Raw genomic sequence first — 24,516 nt, forward strand, 5'->3', positions numbered from 1 at the left:
TAAATGTGGGGGAATCTGCCCCCAAAGCAGCTATGTTTAAGTGCAACTATAAGTCAAATGAAAACAGAGACAATAATGGTCAATTCCTCAATATTTAGGATAGCTTTCTGGAAAAATAATCTAGGATAAGAAATTTCATATATATAGCTACATTTTCCCCTTACTGACTCATGTAGATAAACTGGTGTAGATAAATGTTTTTAAAACATCAGAACATACAAAGCGTATTTTAAGTGTGTTTAAAATAGGAAAATATTGGGGTGCCTGAGTGGTTCAGTCAGTTAAGCATCTAACTCTTGACTTCAGCTCAGGTCATGATCTCATGGTTTGTGGGTTTTGAGTCTCACATCGGGCTCTGCACTGATAGTGAAGAGCCTTCTTGGGATTCTCTATCTCCTCTCTGCCTCTCTCTTTCAAAATAAATAAACTTAAAAACAAAAAGAAAGGAGTCAGTTAAAAAAATAAAATAGTTGGGCCCCTGGCTGGCTCAGTCGGTTAAGCATCCGACTTTGGCTCAGGTCATGATCTCGCACCTCGTGAGTTCAAGTCCCGCGTCGGGGTCTGTGCTGACAGCTCAGAGCCTGGAGCCTGCTTCAGATTCTTTGTGTGTCTCTCCCTCTGCCCCTTCCCTGCGCTCTCTCTCCAAAATAAACATTTAAAAAATTACAAATAAAAAAATAAAAATAAATGAAACAGGAAAATACTAAGTTCATAGATATAAAAAAACTATCCATCAGTAAAAGTGATTTCCAAAAAGATGCTATTAATAATTTTCAGTAAAAATAAGAATAGAAATTCATAAAAAATAGGAAAGGACCACATCTCAAGGCTCAGGCACAGAAACAAATAATGCCTATATGCTACTTGCTGAAATTCTCAATGACATCAATTTCTTGGATGTTCACAAGTTTTAGACATTAAAAATAATACAATTTTCTAAGTGTTTTTCATTTTTAATTTATTTTTTTTCTTGACAACCAAAGAATTATATATTTATTGTGGGAAGCAAGAAGGACTGGAAGGTTGAAAAAAATGTAAACAATCTCTCAAAATAAGTCACTAGTGATTCTGCCTACCAACAGGAAAATATTTGTTAATATTTTGGCAATTTCCCTCCAGTCCTTTTTTTAAAATTCATTTTTGAGACTGTAGCGTATGTACAATTAACAAATATGAATATAATCTTATACTATAGTGTTTATACTATAGTGTTTTGAAATTCTATATGTTTAAATAAATAAGGTGGAACCAAAACATCATTCTATTTATTAGGGTACTACTCTGTATCACATCAAGTTTTTCTGTCCCTGATGCCATTTAATAAGTGTTAAATAACAATAGCTATATTGATGCTAAGTGAAATAAGTCAGCAAGAGAAAGACAAATATCATATGATTTCACTCATGTGGAATTTAAGATACAAAACAGATGAACATAAGGGAAAGGAAGCAAAAATAATATAAAAACAGAGAGGGAGACAAAACATAAGACTCTTAAATACAGAGAACTAAAGGTTGCGAGAGGGAAGTGGGGGATGGGCTAAATGGGTGATGGGCATTCAGGAAGACACTTGGGATGAGCACTGGGTGTTATATGTAAGTGATGAATCACTGAATTCTACTTCTGAAATTATTATTTCACTATATGTTAACTAACTTGGGTTTAAATTTAAAAATAAGCAAGCTTAAAACAAAAACAATAGCTATATTGATTCATTACCTGAACACAGAATTTAGTTTGCTCCATTTAATTTTTCACCTTGTCTTTACTCCAGAAAAAGCTTGCTTTCTTGCTCATGGTAAGTCTATCCTATTTCAAAATTTACTAAGCTTTTAGAATGTGTTAAGCAAAGCATTCTCTACAGATGTGAGTTTAAAAACAAACACCCACCAAACACCTACAGACGTCCGAGGACAAAAAAAAAAAAAAATGTTTATTTTTCTGAGTAATGCAGAGATGGCGTCTTTGAAAACCAAATATACAAACAAGACAAAGGAAAGAATTCAGGAAATCATCATGCATATACTAATAATCAAATCTGTTCTCAAATTAAAAGGTAGCAATTCTCACTGATAAAAGTGATCAATGCTTTTTTTTCCTTCTCCAATCATATATTTGCATAAATAAAGACATGAAGATTGAAGGCTTTCTTTCCCCAAAGAGAAGGCAAACTCTGCTAATAAGAGCACAATACAGAAACAGTTGTTTTAAAATATGGTGGAATGCACTTTTCTACTTTTGTAGTTCCTTCCTTCCTTCTTTCCTTCCTCTCTTTCTCTTTCCTTCCAGTGGTTAAAGAATCTCATCTTCAAGCTCCAGGTCCTTACCATTTTGGAGGCTGTCCCCACTTTCTAAACATAGTCCATTCTTAGAGGCTGTGTCAAGGTCTCCTAGATCACACAGAGCCTCTCAGGACCACCCGCTGTTGCTTGCTCCGTGGGGACATTAATAATAATAGCACCTCCCAGAAGGATTGACGGCAACAACCCTGTGGAATGGGCACTACTCTCTCCTTAACAGAAACAGAGCCGTAGACAGGTTAAGGGGAAAGCATTCAAGTGGGAGAGCCAGCACATAAGCCAGGGTCTTTCAATTAGGCTGAGTAACAGTTAAAGAAGTTACAAGGGGGAATCTGCCTTATCATCAGGGTTCAAAGTACAGGCTACAAGGCAAAATTTTAGTGGAAAAAGTAGGAATAATAGGGCTCATCATTATGATTTTTTATATTTATACGATTTATATGATATTTTATGAATTTTAGTTGTTAAGAAGTCCAGGAGACAGGGTTGCTGGACTGAGCGAATAAAAATACACAATACTACACAATATTTGGGACATACGTATACTAAGAAATTATTTATGGTTTACCTGAAATTCAAATTTAACTTGGCATCCTATATGTTATCTGACAACCCTAGAGTAAAGGCCTTTATGAAACAAACAAAAAAACACAAATAAATTACAGAGCTACACTTCCCAAAGCTGAAATCTGGGACGCTCTGTGTGCCACATGTCTTTGGGAGGCCAAGTAAAGGGAAGTGTAGTGGGGCTACAGCTGGGCTTCCTTCTCCTTCTCCTGGTGGCAGACACAGCCTTGATGGCAGAGAACTAGCTTTCGCCAACCAGGCCACTTAAATTCACTGCCTCCAAATTCCTGACCCTTCTCTACTTTCTATGGATGTTGTGAAGATTAAATATAGTTGAGGCTGGCAGGGAATATCATCTATATATCTTTAAATACTTATTTTTGGTGGAGTGCTTTGGAAACATATTCTCAGAAACGAGGGAAAGACAGACTTCCCCCCATCCCCCCACGCACACACACCACCAAGAAAGGGCTTGAAAAGTACTGCCAATAGATGGGAAGTCCAGTTGACATCAGTCTCTAAAGGGAAGAATGAACGAAAACAAGAGATGTGTTCAAAACCCGAAGTGAACTACAGAAAATGTAGTGAGCTGCCAAAAGGGATGCCCAGCAGAAAAAGTGGGTGATCACAGATGGAGAATTCTGTACTTTTCAAATGGCTATGGATACATGTTTAAAACACAGTTCCTTGATTCATAAATTCTACTGAATCACCAAGACGCTGAGATAGCTTAAAAAAAAAAAAAGTGTAGGACCTTACTTATGCACGCCTATTTAATTTTCTGCTACCTTCCCCTAAACTGCCAATCTCTATGGCCTGAGTATGTTTACCTTCTTCTCAAAGCAACAAACCGGGAGTAGCTGAGTGTTCATTTGAATATTTCTTTTTTTTTTAACTTAAGTATTTCTATGCACAACTTTAATCTTCAAACTTAACAAAACCCAATCTACTACACATCGATTGCTGTGAACAGAAAGTGCTTGAAGAGGATTAATCAACAGCTTTGTATGTCATCCTCCAACAAGGCCAAACACTGAATCACTGTTGGATTCTTCACGTGCAGCTACACCCAGTTAATCTTCAAGAAAGCAGCAAACTATGTAAATCTACTTAAACTGGGGAGATAAGTACTTCACTCATCAAAAGTTAGCAACACTTAACAAGTACAGCTATTTGCTGGCAATATCATTTGTAAAGAAAAAGACACACACACCAATTCTTGTGTTCACCCCTCTACCTCAAAGGCCCCAATGCAAATCACTAGGGCATACAGCAAGAAAGGAATTGCTACCTGCCAGTTTGTAAAAGCCAAATTACAGGACATAACTGAGTCAACTACCCCGAGAAGGCAGTTCTAAAGTGGAAGTCACAAAACATGGAGAGAGGAGTGGCTAATAAAAGAATTCAAAGAAAAATCAAAATATTCATTTTCTCTATTTCAAGGCTGTAGCATAAAGCATTTTCTTTTTTTGAAACACAATAAAATAGGTTCACAGCTACAGAGGTCCTGATAAATGTTTTTTGTTTAGACTGTGGGGGCACTTTCATACAGACTGGATATGCTTAAGAAATACTGTGTTTCTGAAAGTCATAGGCAACAATAACAGGATGTACACACTTCTCCACCGAGACTTGAATAAACCATCTTTGTCCACATACTGCCTACTGGGTTATCACTTCACTCAAAGCCTCTCACTGTGACCTGAGCCAAGCAGGTGTACTTCTAATGCGCTCCTAGGCCTGCGATGCAGGAAAATCCTGTTTATCCGAGATGATGACAGACATCAGTGCTTTTTGATGCCCTCGATATACTACATGGGGCAGGAGGCAGATGAGCACTGAACTAAAACTGGCTGACTCCTATACACGTCAAATACAAACTTTTTAAAGAGTTTGTACAGTCTCCACTGAAACAATACTTTGACACAAATGCTGCTTTCAAATATCATGAACCCATCCATCATCCATATCATCCATTCACCTCATTCTTTGCTTCCAACCTCACAACCTCCACCCTTTCCCTTCAAAAAAAAAAAAAAAAAAAAAAAAAAAAAAGAGGCAGGAGGAATCCCTAAACTGAACTTTGGAGATGAGAAAGGCAATAGGCAGTGATGCAGATGAGCTCCATGTGAGTTTCTATTGACATGTGCACATAAGCAGGCAGTTGCAGTGTGGTGGTTTTAAGAGCTTGACTGCCAGGGTCTATCTAAATCCTGCCTTTGGGTTGTACAGACTGGACAAGTTACTTAAGCTGTGCCTCAGTTTTCTTAACTGCAAAGGAGATATTATTACCCGCCTCATAGGACTGTCCAGATGACTAAAATTAGTTAATCCACCTAAAGCACTTAACACATTGGCCAGCAGGCAGTGAGGTGCTCAGTGATGGTTAGCTACTACTAACATATATGGAAAAAAATGATTTTCATATCATTTTCCAAAGGTGACTTTTAGGTATTCCTCATATTCAATTTTTTCTTTAGGCAAATTATTTGAAATCAGCTATATTTCTAGATTAAAATCAAACCACATTAGACACCTAAAGTTTACCTATTCTTTCATCAGAATGAACAAATTAATATGAACTGAAAGGTGCAAGCTTAACATAGCAAAATCTTACAAAAAACATTAATTGCACTTCTCGTTTAGACGAAGCCAGGATGAGATCACAAAGTCACTCATGGTAACCAGGTCCCCACGCTGGAAGTGTGCTTTCCCAGTGAATGGCTAAATACTAACAAAAGAAACCTTTGACTCAAATACCACTGGTACCCGGGGTCTTGTGTCTGTATAATGCCTACACATTCATTTCTTTCTTTGCCTATAGAAAAAAGAAAGTCTGTTTGTTTTTCTGATTCAGTCAGCCCTTTTAGTCTCTGAATCTAAGGAGAGCCCAGTGAAAAGAAGAGCATCTTATCAGCGTGCTCCAGACCAGCAGGCTGTCCCCCTCTACACACAAAACCTCCAGCCCCTCACAGCAAAAGGGCCTCGCCCTCAGAGCCTTTTCCCCATTTCAGAGCTAACACCCCGCCGGGTTTTGACAATAAATAAATGAATACACAAGGCCTTTACATAATTAGCCATCTTTTCAGGTAGAGAGGGGGGGGGGGAGGGTTCAGGAGAAGAATATTTATTGTGAATTGGCATCATGGGTGAAGCTGATGTAAGTGTGCTAGATCCCAGTACATTTATTTTAAATGAGGCCACACGAAATGAGTTTAGAGATGCCTGGTTTTGAATCTAGACAATTTTAGCATTATACTTCAGACAAGTCAGAAATCACTTTTTTTTTTTCATGAAAAAAAAAAAAGAGAGAGCTTTTCTTAAACCAGGTAAAAGTTACATTGACTTGGGCAACCAGGGCATTCAGACAAGGGTGTGTTTACTGCCTTTTCAAGGGAAAGCTAACAAGTAAAAGAACCAAAGACTGGAAAACAATACTTTGTGACACCATAACTGTTTGATCAAATTAGCCCTACTTTGACATGTACTTATGCTAAGACATACCCCCCCCCCACCAAATGACTTTGAGAACAAAAAGGACTAAATATAATCAATAATCCTGTGAATGTCTTTAGGAAAGCCACCAGGCATCACCAGGCATCTGTCATGATCATAACAGAGCCACGGTCTGGATGGAAGGATAGAGTTCACTTGTATCATTATTGGGATAATAACTTAATTGATTTGTCTCCGTAGCTAAGGATGTAGACAAGAGATTTATTATGGAAGAAAAATATCTGCAATCGTGTTTTTGTTTTCTCAACAAGCCTCTTGCCACTGACCTCTAAATCAGTTTAACCTTTTCTAAACAGACCTGCACATTTTTTACATAATTTAAAGCTAGGTTTTGTTATTGCTGCTGCTGCAAGGCTCTGTTTGATTTATCACAACATGGCTTCAGTAACCTTCTTTTAAAAACAAAGATGAAAAACAAAACAAAAGGCCAAAACTATAAGCTCCCAGCTCCACTCCTATTTCCCCGCAGGGGATTTCGATCTAACCACTAAAGTGCCTTTGGAGTTCAATCTGTTAAAAAATGTATGAAACGGTATTAAAATAGGAAAAGGCATGTGTATGACTCAGGCTTATCCAAGTATCTCTGCAACTAGGATGTCACAGGATTTCCCTGTGCTACTGAAAACCTTGAGAAAGTGACAGAAGTTCCTGTTTCGTCTTTTTTTTTTTTTTAAATATATATCGGGGGGGGGGGGGGACGCGCGCGCGCGCACACACACACACACACACACACACACACACACACACACACTGGTCTTCCGGGTTTGCTATGAATCAGGCAGGTTCTTTCAGGTTCCGAGTGAAGACTGTTGCAAACCAATGTTACCACTTATTATCGTACTCTTCTACACACAAAGGTTTCAGGGGGGAAAAAAAACCCAAACTTGTTGCAGAGCTGGGAGAAGCCCCTAGCCCCGCGCTCTCCGCTCCGGCTGCCTCACCGCCCCTTCCCCTTCCTCCTCGTCCCACTCGGCCCGGCGGGGACGAGGGCATCTCCCCTGCTAAGGTCACCGGCCCGAGCCGTCCCCGCGGGCCGCCTCCTTCGGAAACAAGGTCACCGCCCAGTCCGGTCCCTCCGAGGAGGAGAGCGGTGTCCGGCCGAGCGCTGGCGCCCTTTGTAAAGCCGGGCGGCCGGCCTCGGCGCGGCATCGCGGCCGCCGCCTCACCTGCTTGCGATAGGGCGTCCTGCAGTTGCTGCTGCCCCCGGGGTTGCCGCTGCTGCTGGGGAAGATCATCGCGGCGGGCGCGGGCGGCGGGCGCGGGCGCGGGGCAGCCTCGCCGCGAGGGGGAGGGCGCAGGAGGGGCCGGCCGGGGCCGCGGCCGCTCTGGGAACTCCCTCTCGCCGCGCGGCGGCGGCCGGCGGGGGCTGCAGCTCCGGGCTGACTTCTCCTCCGCCCTCAACCTCCGGACTCGCCTAAAAGTGCGGCGCGACGGCGGCGGCGGCGAGCGAGACTCGGGCAGCTCCGGCGGCCGCCGCCCTGCGTGCCATGGACGGGAGTTCGCGCGCGGAGCTGGCGGCGCCGCGGACTCTCCCGGCGGCAGCGGAGGAGCAGCGCCGCCGCGTCCCCACCTACCGCGGCCTCAACCACCGCCCCGAGAGCGCGCCGGCCGGGGGCGGGGAGGCGGCCGCGCACCGCCTCGCGCCGCGCCCAGGCCCACCCGCGCCTCCCCGCCCGCCCTCTGGGCGCGGCGCCCGCAGCCCCGCCGGCCGATCGGCCCCCGCACGCTCCCTCCCGCGCTTGGGGCCGGGGCTGGGGCCGCGCGGCCAGGGGAGCCGCCGGCGCCCCCGCTCCGGTGCAATGGTTGGGTCTGGCTCCCCGCGTGCCGCACATTCCTTGGAGTAGCCACCCCCCTCCTCTTTTCTTTTTTTCCCCTCGGCTCTTTGCCTAAGCACCAGAGGCAGCTTTGCACCCCTGCTCGAAGCCCCTTTTAAGGGTATGGCTTCGAAGAGCACAATGACACCTAGGTAGGAACTGAACCAGTCCCGGGTCTCTCTTTTCTTTCATCCTTCCAAACTACCACCCACCCCCGCCCCCGCCATCTCTCCAAAGGGTGCGGGCAGTCCCTCCTACTTCAACAAACCAGCCTTCCACCAAACCTTTGCAAATCCGCGCTTCCCCAATTCACAACGCTAAAATTTTAGCACGGGAAAACAGGTCTACACTCCCAACCCTCTTAACGCAAATACGCACGGTAAAGTTCTGCCAGAGTTTACAAGCTTACCTTCAAGATGACAATATCAAATAGCAAAAATCACTTAAGGCCAATGGTTTGGTAAGCCTTCCTTTAAACTGCAATAGTGTAATCCTTCTATACGTTAATTACTGGATGCCACACAAACGTGCTCTGAGAGGGCACAGAAACTGAAAAAAAAGAGGGACGGGGGGGGGCAGTTTCCTTTGTTTCCCAGTTGAAATTATCTAACTCGTCTCAAGATGCCCCTTTTCTTGATCACTTTCGCTTTGGTGTATCAAGCCTAGAACCTGTGCATTGCAGAAGGCTTCTACAGCAAGTCCTACAGGCAGAGCCCGCAGGCTCTGGACAGGCCACTGAAGTAGGCTTGCCATCTGTCACGATGGCCGGTTCAGCTGTATTACAGGGTAGTATCAGGGTGGTATTACAAAGTTCTTCCTGGCCGCTGATCTAACGCCTTGGAAGGGGCCATCTGCCATGAAAATGAAAAATCCTAACTCCTCTAAGAAGTGAAGGCACTCAACTTCTGGCTGCCATAAGGAAAACAAAGTGAGTCTACTAGCAAAGCTGTGGCTACTGAGCCCCACATTGTGTGTAGAGATACTACATTAAATACATAAACTTAAAAAAAAAAAAAACTGAGGCCAAAGGTTTTTTCAGCAGCAAAGAACTGAAAATATCTATCTTCAATAACCTGCTGGTGACTTAGCTACCTCCGTACTCCAAGATGCTCCCAATGCTCTCCAGCAGAAGTGATGACTCGCAAGTTTAACCCAATTTAAAACAACCATATACACAAAATACACATACACGTAGTCCCTAATTCTTTTCACTAAAAACAAAAAGCAGCAGCAGCAAAGGACCTTATTCTAGACACAGTACTAGGTACACCATAGACAAGTAAGAACTTGCTAGATAAAATTCACAGAAACATATCTGTCCTTTTAAAGTGCTTTAAAAAAACAGCACAACTAACATTCAATTGCGTGTTAATATATATGCTAGAACTATTTCCTCCTACTCCATAGATTTATAATTGTCTCAGCCGCTGCTTTGCCGTCACCTGTAACTAGGACACTTTACTGCAAGTTATTAACCACAGGTATAAAATATAAGGTTTTAGGTAGAACTGTTCAGGTTATAGGTACCTTTTCCTGAGACCTTAATGCCCAGGACCCCAGCAGTTGAGGCAGGTCATCTATGGAAAAAATTCCATGTACAACCTCAGTTGTCATGATTGGTCTCTTAGGAAACCACAATCTAAACCACAAAGAACAGCATAGATTAATTTTTCTATGGCTCTGCTCTAAGGTATTTTTGATGTTGTGCTATTCTAGAATGCTAAGATTTGACTTGAAACCCTGCAGTAGTTTTACAGGGATAAGGCAAAATTTCAAGTGATAACAAACTTTAAATTAGAATACTAAAATATACTTAGCATATTTTATACTAAGTAATTAAAGAATACATTAGTATTCTTATTAAATATAAATAACATTAAAATAACTCTATTTCTAAGAATAAAAAGGATATCTAAATATCAAAAATATATAGCATCTTATAATGATGAATGGCATACAAGGAGAGACCATTTTTTAAAACGGTGTCTACCAGCCAGGGTTCAAAAGTTTCAGACTTAGGTAGGTACTCTTAACTAAGCAAGGCATTATAAAGAAAGGAGAAGATAGCCCCAAAGACTATAAAATGTAATGAAGTGATGCTTAAAGCCCAAATGATTCCAATGTAAAAGAAATAACAGATATATGAAACCATGTGTATATACATAATCAGTTATAGATATTTACAAGTGCTTAGTTGTAAATGATTACAGGGATAGATCCTAGTGAGCTTCATCTGGAAAAGTTTATTGACCTTTGAAACAAATATGTTTTAAGACAGACAAATCAAGGAAACATTCCAGAGAAACTGCAAGTTATCATGGGAAGAACACTGGAATCTGTCCTGTAAATGCTCATTCTCCTGAAAGGGAAACTGAGACTTTGCTACAACACCCTCCACCTCCAGCTCAGCTGGTGGGTAAAGTTATGAGAATCTGACCCAGGAGCAGCCAATCCAGAGACAGGCCAGTGACCTATGACATGGCTTGGATTGAAAAAAAGGAGCAGAGCCGATCAGATTCTCACCCTTGGGAGTTTGATTCAGAAAACTCCAAGGGCTGAACTAGTGAGGAAAGGGGCAGAAACTGCAACAGCGCCAGGGGGTAGAACTGAGGCGACAAAAAGCCAAAGCCATATGTAAGCCAAGGTTATGAAGCAGCAGAAACTATGAGTAAACAGGAAGCTGACTGGCAGCAAGCAGAGTAAAGCAGATGCCAGGAGCGGGTGAGCACTTGGCCGTGAGATGATGAAGGGAGCAGCAGTCCCTGGAGCTGCTGTGGCTTCCAATAGCCAGCCCCTCCGTGTGTATACTTTAACCCCACCCCCCTTCCTCAGATGGCTTAAGTGAAGCTGTATTTCACAATCCAAGGAAGAAAATTTAAACAGCCAGACAGATCTGGCTTCCCATTTCAGCTTCCCACTTACGAGCCACATGGCTTGGGACAAGTTAGTTAACCTCTCTGAGTCCCAGACTCCGAACAGATTGTCTTAAGTATATATACATTATACCAACAAAAGGGCCAAACTCAATAAATGCCTGTTGTTCTTATTGTTTTTCTAGGTTTTATAGTGGTGGTTTGTAGATTTAAGTGGGTGTACTGTATAAATAACTGATGCTTAGCAAGTCTGGCTGACCATCAAAGAGCCGGAGCAAGGGTATATAGCTGGAAAGGACAACAAGTAAAAAGAGCTTTCTTATGACTGTGTATACCACAGACTTCACTTTTAGAGGTTAAAAAAAAAAAGTGTGGCAAAGGTCTGTTTCAATAGCCGAGGTGCCCTGAAGTTTTTCTCCTACATTTGTTTTTGTCCCATTTCCTTTAAAGAAGTTATGTATTGGACCAGAACGATTTCTGTATGAATGGGGAGACTGTGAGCCAGCATCAGGGATCACACTCTGTAAGGCAGGAGGAGTCTGCAAATGAGGACAATAAGGATGGAGTCATCCATCAGTAGAGGCAGAAGCCTGCAATCTCATGGAAGACATGGGACCTGTGACTTCCAAGCATTTATATAACTAGAATTTGAGAATCTGAATTTAGGAGACATTTGTCCTAAGAAACAATCTGAAAATGTGACTTTCATTTATAAAGCTCTGACAACAACCCTATTAAGTGGGAAGGGTGACTAGGCTCCATTTACAGATGACAGGGGAAAAAGAGTAGGACTGACTGTCCTACCCATAGCTAGTAAGCAGCAAGCAAGTGTTAAAATCTAGATCTGGCTAGGGTTAAAAGACTTCATCCTGTGCTCCTTTAACTCTATAATGCTGTATCTCCACAAAGCCTTATAAGTAATGTTCCAGTTCCCAGGTGAGTACTTGTAACCCCTACAGCACCCGAATTGCTCTACACTAATAATGCAAGGCATTAAGTGGTAAGTACCAGCCAAGTGGTCTAGACAAGTATGTGCTATGGGAGTCCGCCAGAGAGAAAGATCAATACAGGATACATAACATGGGTGTGGGAAGCTCAGATGTATAAATGTTTTGTTTGAGGGACATTTAGAAAGAAGCACTATGCAGACGGTCTGAAAAACAGAACTTGAGACAGACAGCTTGTATGAGAGAGGATGCAGATTTGGGGCAATCGCTGCTGAAATCATTGCTAATCGATGGAACTCCCTCAAGGGAGCAGATGACAAACGATCAAAAGGCTAGGGAACCCCCTCATTCCAACACGCACATTACTGAGCCCCACAGCAGAGAGGAGCCTTTGAATGAAATTACTACAAAGAAAGTATGGTGAAGAAGCTAAGCTTTGCAAGAAATAAAAAAATGGGGACAGAGAAGATGTCCAATGAGGTAAGAAAGAACACCTCTATCAACAAAAGAATAGATTTATAATAGAGTCTATCCCTGTATCACTGCTTAAAGCACTTCAGGCACCTTTTTTTATTTGGATCACATTAAAAACAGAAAGGAATTGAGGGAAAATTCACCCAACATTATTTCAAATTACAATCTTTAATGAATAAAATATAACCACATGGTATTGGTTAGCATAAGCAGTTCACACTAAAAAATTATTTACATTTGAGAGTCTCTAGGTTTAAAAGCTCACAAAGCCTCTGGCTCCCAGCAAAAGAGAAAAAAAAAAAAAAAAGAAAGAAAGAAAAAATATGAGGTCAGCAGATTCTTTAAATTTCTTTTCTTTCCTGGTACAAAATGGAGTTGATAAAGTACCCAATTTCTAAAGTAGCTGCAATATTTTCTATAATTTACTATTTTGCTTTTTAAAAACCTATGATGCTTATTCTAGATTTAAAGCCTCCCTAGACATACATAAAATCATATGTATATAAAAATGAAACCACTCTAATAAAATAAAACTATAGCTCTACAGCTATAATCCTAGAAGGTATACAGAACAACATAAACATAGCCTGATGAGTCTGACCACAAGCAATAACCTGACGATCCTTAAATCTGTTCTGGGGAACAAAACAGAACAGTCCTTGCCCTACTACTGCTTCTCTGCATGGGCTAATAAATAATAGCTGTCATTTATTGAGTGACTACTATATTCCAGGCACTCTCTCAGCATGTCCTCTGCCCCATCTCTCTGTAACACACACGCAAACACACACACACACACACACACACACACACAGAATCATGAAGAAAGAATGATTATCCCACTTTACTGAAGAAAAAATGGAAGTACTGAAGCTTAGAGGTTTAAGTAACTTTCCCAAGGCCACAGATCCAATACGTAATGGAACTGAGGTTTGAACTCAGGTTTCTTTGACTCCAAAGTCCTCTGCCTCCAACAATACTAATGATGGTTATTAGCTAAGGATCAAGTGCAAACCCCATACAGGAAAACTTAAGAGCCCACACCTCAGCGTATATTGAGGCTTCTGCAATTACCATCTATGTGACCTTCTGCAAGTCACTTAAAAAAAGCTATGGAAAAGCATAAGAGACTCTTAAAAACTGAGAACAAACTGAGGGTTGATGGGGGGGTAGGAGGGAGGGGAGGGTGGGTGATGGGTATTGAGGAGGGCACCTTTTGGGATGAGCACTGGGTGTTGTATGGAAACCAATTTGACAATAAATTTCATATATTGAAAATAAATTAAAAAAATAAAAAAAATAAAAAAGGCTATGGAGGGGCGCCTGGGTGGGCTCAGTCAGTTAAGTGTCTGACTCCTTATTTCGGCTCAGGTCATGATATCTGGGTTTGTGACTTCAAGCCCCGAGACCCGTGTTGGGCTCTGTGCTGACAGTGCAGAGCCCACGGGGAATTCTCTCTCTCTTCTTCTCTCTCTGCCCTCCCCTGCACGTGCACGCTTTCTCTCTCTCAACATAAATAAACTGTAAAAAAAGGCTATGGAATAATGTTGAGTTTTCATTCAGTTAAATATGTAGGCAAGCTTTTCAGTATTAGAATATACAGTAAATGGTACAGATACATACTCTGACGTAAACTAGCTCCTAAACCTCTTTTAACTGATGATTACTGGGGCACCTGGGTGGCTCAGTCAGTTAAGTGGCCGACTTCAGCTCAGGTCATGATCTCGTGGTCTGTGGGTTCGAGCCCCACATCGAGCTCCGTGCTGACAGCTCAGAGCCTGGAGCCTGCTTCAGATTCTGTGTCTCCCTCTCTCTCTGCCCCTCACCCCCAGTCTCTCTCTCAAAACCAAACATGAAAAAAATCAAACTGATGGTTACTAAGATGTAACTCCTCTCTTGAACCAGTTTTATTTTCTGGGATAGTTGGTAGGAAGGAGTTGGAAGAGATACAGGAAGAACTATCTTCCAGAAGCTAGGATGGTATTTAGGTGGAAGGTACTTCTGGAAACCTGCACTGGAACTCAAAACAAACTTTCCCTTGAAAAGTAGTGGGAGACAATATTAGTGATTAGTTTCATTGTGGGATTCATAGATGCTTCTAGGTCAAATAAAATCCTCATCACCATTTAGGACCTTCCTCTCTATGGAGAAACATCCTGCAAATCTGAAGCAAATCGTACATTAAAAAACTTTTGGATATAATCTGTTCATAAATTAGTTACTGCCTTGCTCTTATAGAATAGTTTAAAAATTCAAAGCTTACTCATATTTCAGGAATAATGGTTCTCTGTGAGTTAGATTTCTTTCCAAAGTTTTTCTATAAAAATAGGTATATGGGTGGGGGGGGGTGCGCCTAGGTGGCTCAGTTGGTTAAGCATCTGACTTTGCCTCAGGTCATGATCTCACGGTTTGTGATCTGGGAGTCCCGCATTGGGCTGTCCCTCTCTCTCTGCCCCTCCCCCGTGTGCACACGTGCTCTCTCTCTCTCTCTCTTTCAAAAATAAACATTTAAAAGTTTCTTTAAAAAAACAGGTATACGGGTTCTTATTCTTTTCAAAAAAAATACAATCTGGGACAGGGGAAGGTTATACAAATTAAAAATTAAGGATTTTTGTTTTATTTTGTACTACATTGAATTTGCATCAAATTCTATAACTAAATAAAGGAGAGTCAACTATTTGGAAAACCAGGACAAAGAGCTCTGTTCATTTACTGTGGATTACTGTTTTCCTAAATTACCTGGATGGATGCCTCAATCCTCTATATTCTTGCACTGTGGAAATGGAGAATTGGGGCTATGATTCTCCATTCTATAGCAGGCCTATAAGAAAATAAGTGTTTGTTTTCACAATACTTCAATTCAATGAACTGTCCATGAATTATAGTAAAACATACAAATTATGAAGGATATTAGATGATCTCTGAAGTTACAGTTTTCCTAAAGAGATGTAAGTTAACATAGTCATTTACTGTATGCCAGCAAACTATGGTCAAGGCAAAGCGCGGAGGTGAGGAAGGGAGAGGCTTCTGTGCTGTGGAAACAGCAATCACATCCACCTCTTGCTACTTGGAAAGAGACAGAAAGGACTTAGGGTATCAACAGAATTTGTAGAAGTAGGGCCAAAAAAAATCTCTAAAATAATGAAAAACAAAGTTTGAACCTGGAATGACCACCATATCCTTTCCATAAGTAAAAATCAACTGTTGAAATGACAACTTGGAGAGTACAGAGTGAACAACTGTACATGGGACAAACAAAATCCTTATGCAAGCTCAGATTCACAAAAGGTTATCCTAAGACTTCCCCAAGTGTCTGGGGGACATAACCAATGTTCATCCAAAACCTGGGATCCATAGCGCAGAAGAGGTTTTCAAGCCTTTAAAACACAGAAGAAAAAAACCCAATGAAACAATTTCCTTTCTCCTCTGTTGCTAAGATTACCACTAAACTATGTCTAGAGGATGAGAGGACAATTAATTATGTCCAAATGGAGATGCTGAAAAGCTTTTCATTCTCCACTGAATTATAAATGTAAAGGTTCAAATAAGAAAATAAAGAATTAGAAATGAATTTCTATTCAGTTGAATGTGTATGATGGCAAACTTTTCAACATTGGAGTATTTCATTAAAAGTTCTGGAATGGGCTACATACAGAGCTTATAAAAATTCCCCACCCTAAGTGTCCTTAAGAATGACTAGTTCTGGGTTATCTAATACATGGGGCAAACTGATGACAAACCTGTCACAAATTGATACTCCCCAAGCGAAGAGAAGGCGAATGAGGAAATTCTGATGTTGTCAGGACAATATGACTGATCATGACATCAGCAATTCCTAATTCCAAACTATAAAGAACACTCCCAGAATGCTGACAACATATTAAATGGATCCTCCCAGAACCACCCTCCTTTCAGCTTCCCACCTAATACTTGATCTCATGGCAAATACGATAATGTTTCAACTAAAGGATTATTAATTGTTAAAATCATGTTAGATTCTTCTAAGCTGGAGGAAGCAGATACCTTCTGAAGACATTTTGCAAATTCATTTTATATATATATATACATATATATATACACACACACACACAATGTATATAATATTTTATATATGTATAAATATATTTAACACTTAAAGAAAAAATGAATATATAAAAATGTTACAATTTACAAAATGCTTTATTGTATGTAACCATATTAAAATCTCAGGGAAGGAGGCAGGGCAGGCATTCTCTACTTTTTTTGAACAGGTGACACAGCCTCAACTAGGTTAAACAACATGCCCAAGCTCATGAAGCCCGGAAATGTAGAATCTCAAGGTAGGAAAGGATTATTAAGGGTCAGTCCCTGTGCCTGGCATATAATAATCATTCAATAAATATTGCAATAATGGAAGGAATTCTACGGTCTCTTCTTGGACATCCTGACCAATAATAGACTCATTCCATCTACTCATATTTAGCCGTATCTATTACAAAGTTCTATGTTTCATGGCCTCCAAATCTGAACCTACCCCAGGACTATGTCTTCTATAAGATGGTATAGTGTTTTTTCTCTGTATTCCACACTTCCCTATCCATAAAAGTGAGGGCAGAGTCATCTTACTTTGAGCTTTCAAAGTCTTACAAGATGACTTAAAGAGTCTGTAAATTTCTGATGAGTTTCTTAACCCACTGTCCTGTATATAGTAGGTTTTGTTGGAGTCACGAATGGATGAGGCAAGTCAGCCTTCTTATACACACACATACACAAGTAGCACAAATAATGATTTTCAACCATTTTTCAAAACCATGATTATCTGAAGTTAGAAAGAGCTGAATGTGAAAAAGGGAGTGATCAAATCTTTAAAAAAATTTTTTTTAATGTTTACTTATTTGGAGGGGGTGGGGCAGAGACGGAGACACAGAATCTGAAGCAGGCTCCAGGCTCTGAGCTGTCAGCACAGAGACTGACACAGGACTGCAACTCATGAACCATGAAATCATGACCTGAGCCGAAGTCAGATTCTTAACCAACTAGCTAGCTACCCAGGTGCCCCTGGAGTGATCAAATCTTAAAGAATAAGTTCTATATGGGCACCTGGGTGGCACAGTCAGTTAAGCATCCAATTCTTGATTTCGGCTCAGGTCATGATCTTACGGTTCATGGGATTGAGCACCATGTTGGGCTCTATGCTGATTGTGCTATGCCTGCTTGGGATTCTTTTTCTCCTCTCTCTCTCCCCATCACCCACTCTCTCTCTTTCTCTCTAAATAAACATTTTAAAAAAAGAATAAGCTTTACAAATTATGATTAAACACGATGAATTTTCATCCTAATTTTTAGATCACTTGGGATTATAAAAGGGGTTGTAATAAATGATGCATTTTGCATTTGTGTGTGACTTATTAAGGAAATAGAAGTCCATAACCAAATGGTTTCTTTTGACCTAAACTGTTACTGTCGGAATAAATTTTCTTGCTTTACTTCTTGGGGAACAGAAAGGTCCTATTCATCTCTCTCAGATCAGTGTCCTCGAAATATTTGGATATAAACAGTATAGCGTGCAATCTAAGATGCAACTGATTGTAAGATGCTTGATAATTACATGTCAACATTTGAAAAAAAATGGACAACAGTAATTATAAGACATCATAAATTATAAGATGGATCCTGACTTCAGAGACGTTGAAATGTGAAAAAGGCGAGTCTTAGACTCCGTAGAGATGGCATACAGGTACATGAACACAATGAATGCGCATGTTCTTTTTATTCATAGCCTAGACTGGAGAAATCTATTTTTTCAAACACTCATTTTTAACCTTCATAACAACACAGAGCTACTAAGAGGTTACAAGTCAATGACGAACAGACTCCGTTCTTCCAAGGCGATCTGACAGTATGTCTTACAAGCGGTGAGCACAGTCTCCCAGTGTCAGAATGAGAAACTTTACCCTTATCTCACAAAGGCATCCATTACAAAAGAACAAACTCAACTGTCTGCTCCTCTCCTCAGCCATCTCCCTACAATCATTTCAAATTATGCCCACAGTGTTTTATACCGTGCATTTATGTAATAAGAAAGGGTAAATGGAGATGAACCTCAATCTGTAGATATGTACCAGATTTCTCCATTCCACACTTCTTGCTATTGGTGGTGCTTTAGAGTTGTCAGTTGCAAACAGGACTTCAGACCATTCATCCTGGACTGTTACGTCTTTATCAGGTTTTACTCACACAGATGTATACAGAGACATACACACACATTCCCAAGATTAGGCAACAGTACAGTTTTGGCACACGGCATCAATTCGAACCTACGTGTCTTACAAACGGATTTCCATCTTTTTGCAGGACCTGGAGTGCCAGTTCTCAGTCTTCTTCGGGTTTCAGAAAAGTAATTTTTATGTGAATCAGGTAAGTCAAATATAAAATGACATATATTTAAAATGGTTGTCATAATCCTTAAAATTGATATGAAATTACAACATGAATTGAAAACAATAACTTAGCGGATAAGATGACCCAATTTTAGAAAAATGTCCAAATGGTTTACTCAGAGCAATGACTACTAGTAGGTGCTACTATCTGATTTCGTATGTGTTCAGGAAGCGACTAGTCTCCTTGTATTTCCTTTTTCCTTATGCAGCTTTCCTTTTAGTCATTTCACTGCTGGTGTGAAGATAAAGCCAAAATGAAAAAGTGAGACAAACTGGTCAATCTATTATTTGTCTCCAGGTTAAACTAACCTATTGTCTGGACCAACCTACAGTCTCCATAAGCTTGGGAACCACCTATGAATTTCACTTATCTGTAATGTTTCCCTTGTAGTAAGAGAAAACTATAATTGATTTCGCAATGAAAATCATCTTATAGGAATTATTAACACATCAAACTGCTAATATATCCTAAGCCCCTAATCCGGGGCCTAGAACATATCAGGCATTCAAATATTGGTTCAATGAGTGTATGAATGAATGAATGAATGAATGAATGAATAATGTCTTCAAATGCAGGTAAGTCCTATTCGAACAGACACTATAATTTCATAAAAGTCCAACCACCTTATAATTTTGAGACATGTTAATTCAATGACAAATTATAAATTCTAATTTATCAGCCAAACTTCTTAAGTATTAGAGAATATCATTCCAGGATCTGTAATTCATGATCTCTTGAGTGATTTGAAAATATATGCTATTTTAGGGCCTCTTTAAAGAAGTCTTAGAATTAACTTAAGCAATACTGAGAAGTATATCAGGTTACAAAATATTGCAACTCACTGAAGAAACTGATTTCCCCTGTTTCTACATCTCTCTGCCCCCTTTATTTAAAAACTCATAATTTAAGTTTTTGATGATTACCAAATTTTTAAAAAAAATTTATTTTAATGTCTGTTTTGAGAGAGAGAGAGAGAGAGACAGAGACAGAGACAGAGACAGAGAGAGACAAAGCACAAGTGGGGGGGGCAGAGAAAGAGGGAGACACAGAATCTGAAACAAGCTCCAGCTCTGAGCTGTCAGCACAGAGACTGACGTGGGGCTCTAACTCACAAACTATAAGATCATGACCTGAGCCCAAGTCGGACGCTTAACCGACTGAGCCACCCAGGCACCCCTGATTACCAAATTTTTTTTTAAAAGTAGGTGTACAGGCTCTTGTAATGGAATATCATGTGATTCTTTTCATTGTGTCACACAACATTTTTAATAGTTCTATCAGTACATAAGAATGGACAAATTGTTGATAATTGTTGAAGCTGATGTTTCTATTTTTTTTTTTTAATTTTTTTTTTTCAACGTTTATTTATTTTTGGGACAGAGAGAGACAGAACATGAACGGGGGAAGGGCAGAGAGAGAGGGAGACACAGAATCGGAAACAGGCTCTAGGCTCTGAGCCATCAGCCCAGAGCCCGACGCGGGGCTCGAACTCACGGACCGCGAGATCGTGACCTGGCTGAAGTCGGACGCTTAACCGACTGCGCCACCCAGGCGCCCCTGATGTTTCTATTTTAAAGTAGGTTTGAAAATTCCCATGACCAGAGTATTTTTGGGTGATATCAGTGTATTAAAAGCCTGTGAGGTTGATTTTCAGAGGATCCAAAGCAAATGGATTTGGGGGCTCCAACACCCTAGAAAGGACTTTTAAATAACTATTTTATCCACCCATTTTACCCTTTCCTCCATGAATCGCTCCTAAAAAAGAAAAAACATTCAAAAGTTGAGATATGAGACTAAATCTAGATGGTACAGAGGTAATAGTGAATCTGTTAGAAAAATACTACAAATCCAAGTGATTAAACAGGTAAGATTCAGCCAGTTTCTTTTTTTTTTTTTATTAAAAAAAAATGTTTTGTAACGTTTTTATTTTTGAGAGATAGAGAGTGAGCACGAGTGGGGGAGGGGGGTGGGTAGAGAGAGAAAGAATGAATCTGAAACCGGTTCCAGGCTCCGAGCTGTCAGCCCAGAGCCCAATGTGGGGCTCGAACCTACAAACTGTGAGATAGATCATGACCTGAGCCGAAGTCAGCGCTAAACCAACTGAGCCACCCAGGCACCCCTCAGCCAGTTTCTACACTTGACGGTAAGAACCCATGATTTCTAAATTAGCAGCATTTCTTCGGTTCTTACTGACTCTTCTTTTTTTTGTATCTTTTATCTATTAGTTTCCTCAAGCTAGAAATGCTGGGATGTCTTCTGTTTCAACCCCTGACTGGTCCCTATTAATTCCAAATTGTTACATATATTACTTCCAAATATCTTCTTTATGACCCCTCTGGTCCTCTCTTTCTACTTCCTAAAATCTCCACATCCAATGCAAATTTCTGAACATCACTTATAAAGCACTCTCCTTCCAACTCCTCTCTGCCTTTACCTCTCTTCCAATGACTGTTTGTGTTTTGGCTGCCCACGAACTCACTCTGTTCTGGTTCTGAGTTTTGCCAGGAAATAGCCTCTGTTTTTCCATCAGCCAAACCACATTCATCCCTCCCTGTTTACTCTGTTGAAATCACAGCTCATGGTTCACCCCTTCTGAGTTTTTCCTACTCTCATTTATTTTCCAAGATCTCTCACTATATTTTCTAACGACCGTAGTAATGCCTGAATTAGGTCAACTTAGTGTCTTTACATTATAAACTCCTCAGCTGATGAAACTATGGCCAAGATATGCCATGTCCTCTCCACTATTTACTATACTGAAAGGCATTTTCGGAGAGCTCAGCAAGTCCTTACTGACCTGGCTTCACCATAAGTCAGCTGTTCTCAGCGTCTTTTCTAGTCCAGCACACCTGAAGAATGCTATATATACTCCCATCAGTCACTGTGTCTTACTCTGCACAATTCAGAGTCAGAAATGATGAGGACACACACTCCCATCCTTATCTGAACAGCGTTGTTATAAAGAATGAAACAGAGAGTGGTTACAGGAACCCAGAAAAGATAACCATTTAACTTCAGCACTCGTGTGCTCATGTGCGTGCATTCGCTTACTCTCTCTTTATTCCCCTCCCTCCCTCTCTGCCTCTCTATCTCCCCCGCTTTGTGTCTGTCTGTCTCTGTTTCTCTCTACATACACATGATATATAACAGATGTATCTATATACAAATATAACAATACATGTAACAATTTATATAGAGATATATAAATATCAATATAATAGATACACCTATAACATACTATACATATAAAGTTTTGCTATGAAAAGAAAGAAGCCTTCCTATAAAGTGTATGAAAATTACAGCCTCTTGACCTAAGAAGGCTTAGAGATGACTGTTTTCTCAAGTGAGCTTGTATTTATTAAAACCCAAAATGGTACCAAAATATGTTTTAGAATGATTAGAGCAGCTGGGAAGGACTTTCCCCTGATGACACAATTTTCCTTGAAACTCCAGTGGCTGATTCCTCTGACTTCCCACACCAAGAGGCACCTGCCTCTTCCTTGCTCCTCTTCAATGCAGAACAGCACAGCCCTCAAAATGCACTCCATCTCCATCTATCACCTATAGGTTGCCATTGCCACTTATAATATGGAGTAGTGGACAGGCATTCACTTTCAATAAAAATTACCACGTTCAAAAGATCATTCTACCACTTGCTAGTTTAGCAATCTTCATCTCAATCTAACTGTAAAAAGGGAAAAGATAACAGTATCTCCTTTACAGTTTTGGGGAGAAGCAAGTAAGACACATCAGTTTGTTAAATTACAAAGACTAGTTATCATTTACTTACCTTCAGAGAATTTAGCACATAACTAAGAGCTTTTTGTAGGTGATACCACATCCTCTAAAACCCCAACCTCACAGATCCTTGAACTCCACTCCAGCCACACCTGCCTATCCACTTTGCCTCAAGGACTAATGTCATTGCATGGCATCAAGGTCTGAAATTACCATTCTAACATCTATCCTGTACTCTTAATAGAAAAATAATGGTATTAGATAACACTGTTTGAGTGCACAATGTGCCAAACATTGTTATTAGTATTTTACAGGCATTGTTTCTTTACTGTCCATAACACCTGTATTTTTTAAATCCCAGATGTAGAAACTTCAGCTTCCTCTTCATTCTGTTTATGCTCCCGTTCCTCTGCTTTATCATGTCACTCCTGTCACCAACAGCACCCCTTCCCCACACTTCACGTACTTCCAACCAATCTAGATCCCCAAATCAGGTATCCCAAGTTTGTTATTTCTAGTACCCAGTATCCACAGCCCTTTTAATCTTTCAGATGAACACTTTAACCATCAGATGTTTCTATTCCTTCTCCTGAGTTGCTAACAACTACAAATCATAACTACGCCTATAGGCTTCATTAATAATTCACTAGCATTCATTTTACTCATTTCCAAGGGGCTCCCTACCCCTTCTCACAGAGAATGAATCCCAAACCTTTTCTTTCTTTCCCTCAAACTCTCAATCTCATTGCCAAATGATAAGGTAGAGATCATTTAACATTATTTGCGTGAACTTCCCTCGTTCCTTCTCCAGTGTGCGTGTGTGTGTGTGTGTGTGTGTGTGTCCTTGATTTCAAATGAATTTCCTTATTACCTGCTCTCCCCATCACCCTCACCTGTCTCTCCAACTCAATTTCTGTAATGGTTTGCCCTTTCTTTCTTTCTTTCTTTCTTTCTTTCTTTCTCTCTTTAATTTTTGGGGGGCTACTTAATGTTTATTTCACTATAAAAGTAATACATTAATATATTTTTCTTTTAGAAAGAAGAACAGCGCATGCAATGGCTTCTTTTCCCTGTAAAGTAACTTGCTTGTGCCTTCTTTACCTTAAAAAAAGAGAAATGCTTCCTTGGTTAAGCTGTTTTATTCCTTCTCTCCTTCATTGCCAGAGTTCTCTGAAGACTGTTCATCAGTGGATGTTTGTTTGTTTTCACTTCCCATTCTAGTTACAGACTACGGTAATTTGGCTCATGCCCCTCACTACTCACCCACCATCACCTCTTCATCCTCTTATCCAACGTGATTTAGTTCTGTCACCCATCTTCAAGGAATTCCAAGATGTCACCCCTTTTGGTCATCCTCCTTGGTCCTATCTGTTACCTTGCTCTAGACTTTTTTCCATATACAAATTTACTCACAACTAGTGCTCCAGTAATCACCCTAGACAAAGGAGTCCACATCTAGAAATCCAATCTTAGCTTTTCTCTAGGGATCCAGACCCATGGTTCAGACTTCCTTGAGCCTCTATTTCCCCTAGTCAGCATTCACTGCTTTAATCTGGTGTCACTACTGAAATCAATATGCTCCCTCCTATGGCCACTTGTGCTGTACTTTGATTATATCTGTGTGTTTCGCTGGAAAGCAAGCTTGTCAAGAGCTAGGGGTCTATCTTAATGCCTTGCACACAGTTGCAACTCTATAAACCAAACTTATTTTAAATGTATTGACTTATGAATCTAGGAAAAAGTACCGTTTTCATAAAATTAAAGAGAACATTTTCTTCATATGTATGTGGCACTTTTTATTATTTATTTTGTTTTTGTTTTGTTTTCACACAGAAAACTTTCAGAATCTGAAAAGCACCTTTATCCT

General features: G+C 40.4%; 1 protein-coding gene across 17 annotated transcripts in view; it reads right to left on the reverse strand.

Moving 5' to 3' along the window:
* The window catches only part of RBMS1 (RNA binding motif single stranded interacting protein 1), a 220,445-nt gene that overhangs the window by 125,032 nt on the left and 70,897 nt on the right, over positions 1–24,516 (reverse strand). For 2 of the 17 annotated variants that reach the window (XM_043576880.1, XM_043576870.1), the window contains exon 1: positions 7,550–8,002. The exons of 8 other annotated variants lie outside the window; for them this stretch is intronic. In XM_043576880.1, coding sequence (XP_043432815.1) covers positions 7,550–7,618 — 69 coding nt within the window. In that variant the 5' untranslated portion in view covers positions 7,619–8,002. Of the gene's footprint in view, positions 1–7,549; positions 8,055–15,230; positions 15,323–24,516 lie in introns of those variants that run through there. 7 more of the 17 variants (XM_043576882.1, XM_043576872.1, XM_043576887.1 and 4 more) reach the window with 6 other exon arrangements.

This window comes from Prionailurus bengalensis, chromosome C1 (genome assembly GCF_016509475.1).
Source record: "Prionailurus bengalensis isolate Pbe53 chromosome C1, Fcat_Pben_1.1_paternal_pri, whole genome shotgun sequence".
Classification (NCBI taxonomy): domain Eukaryota; kingdom Metazoa; phylum Chordata; class Mammalia; order Carnivora; family Felidae; genus Prionailurus; species Prionailurus bengalensis.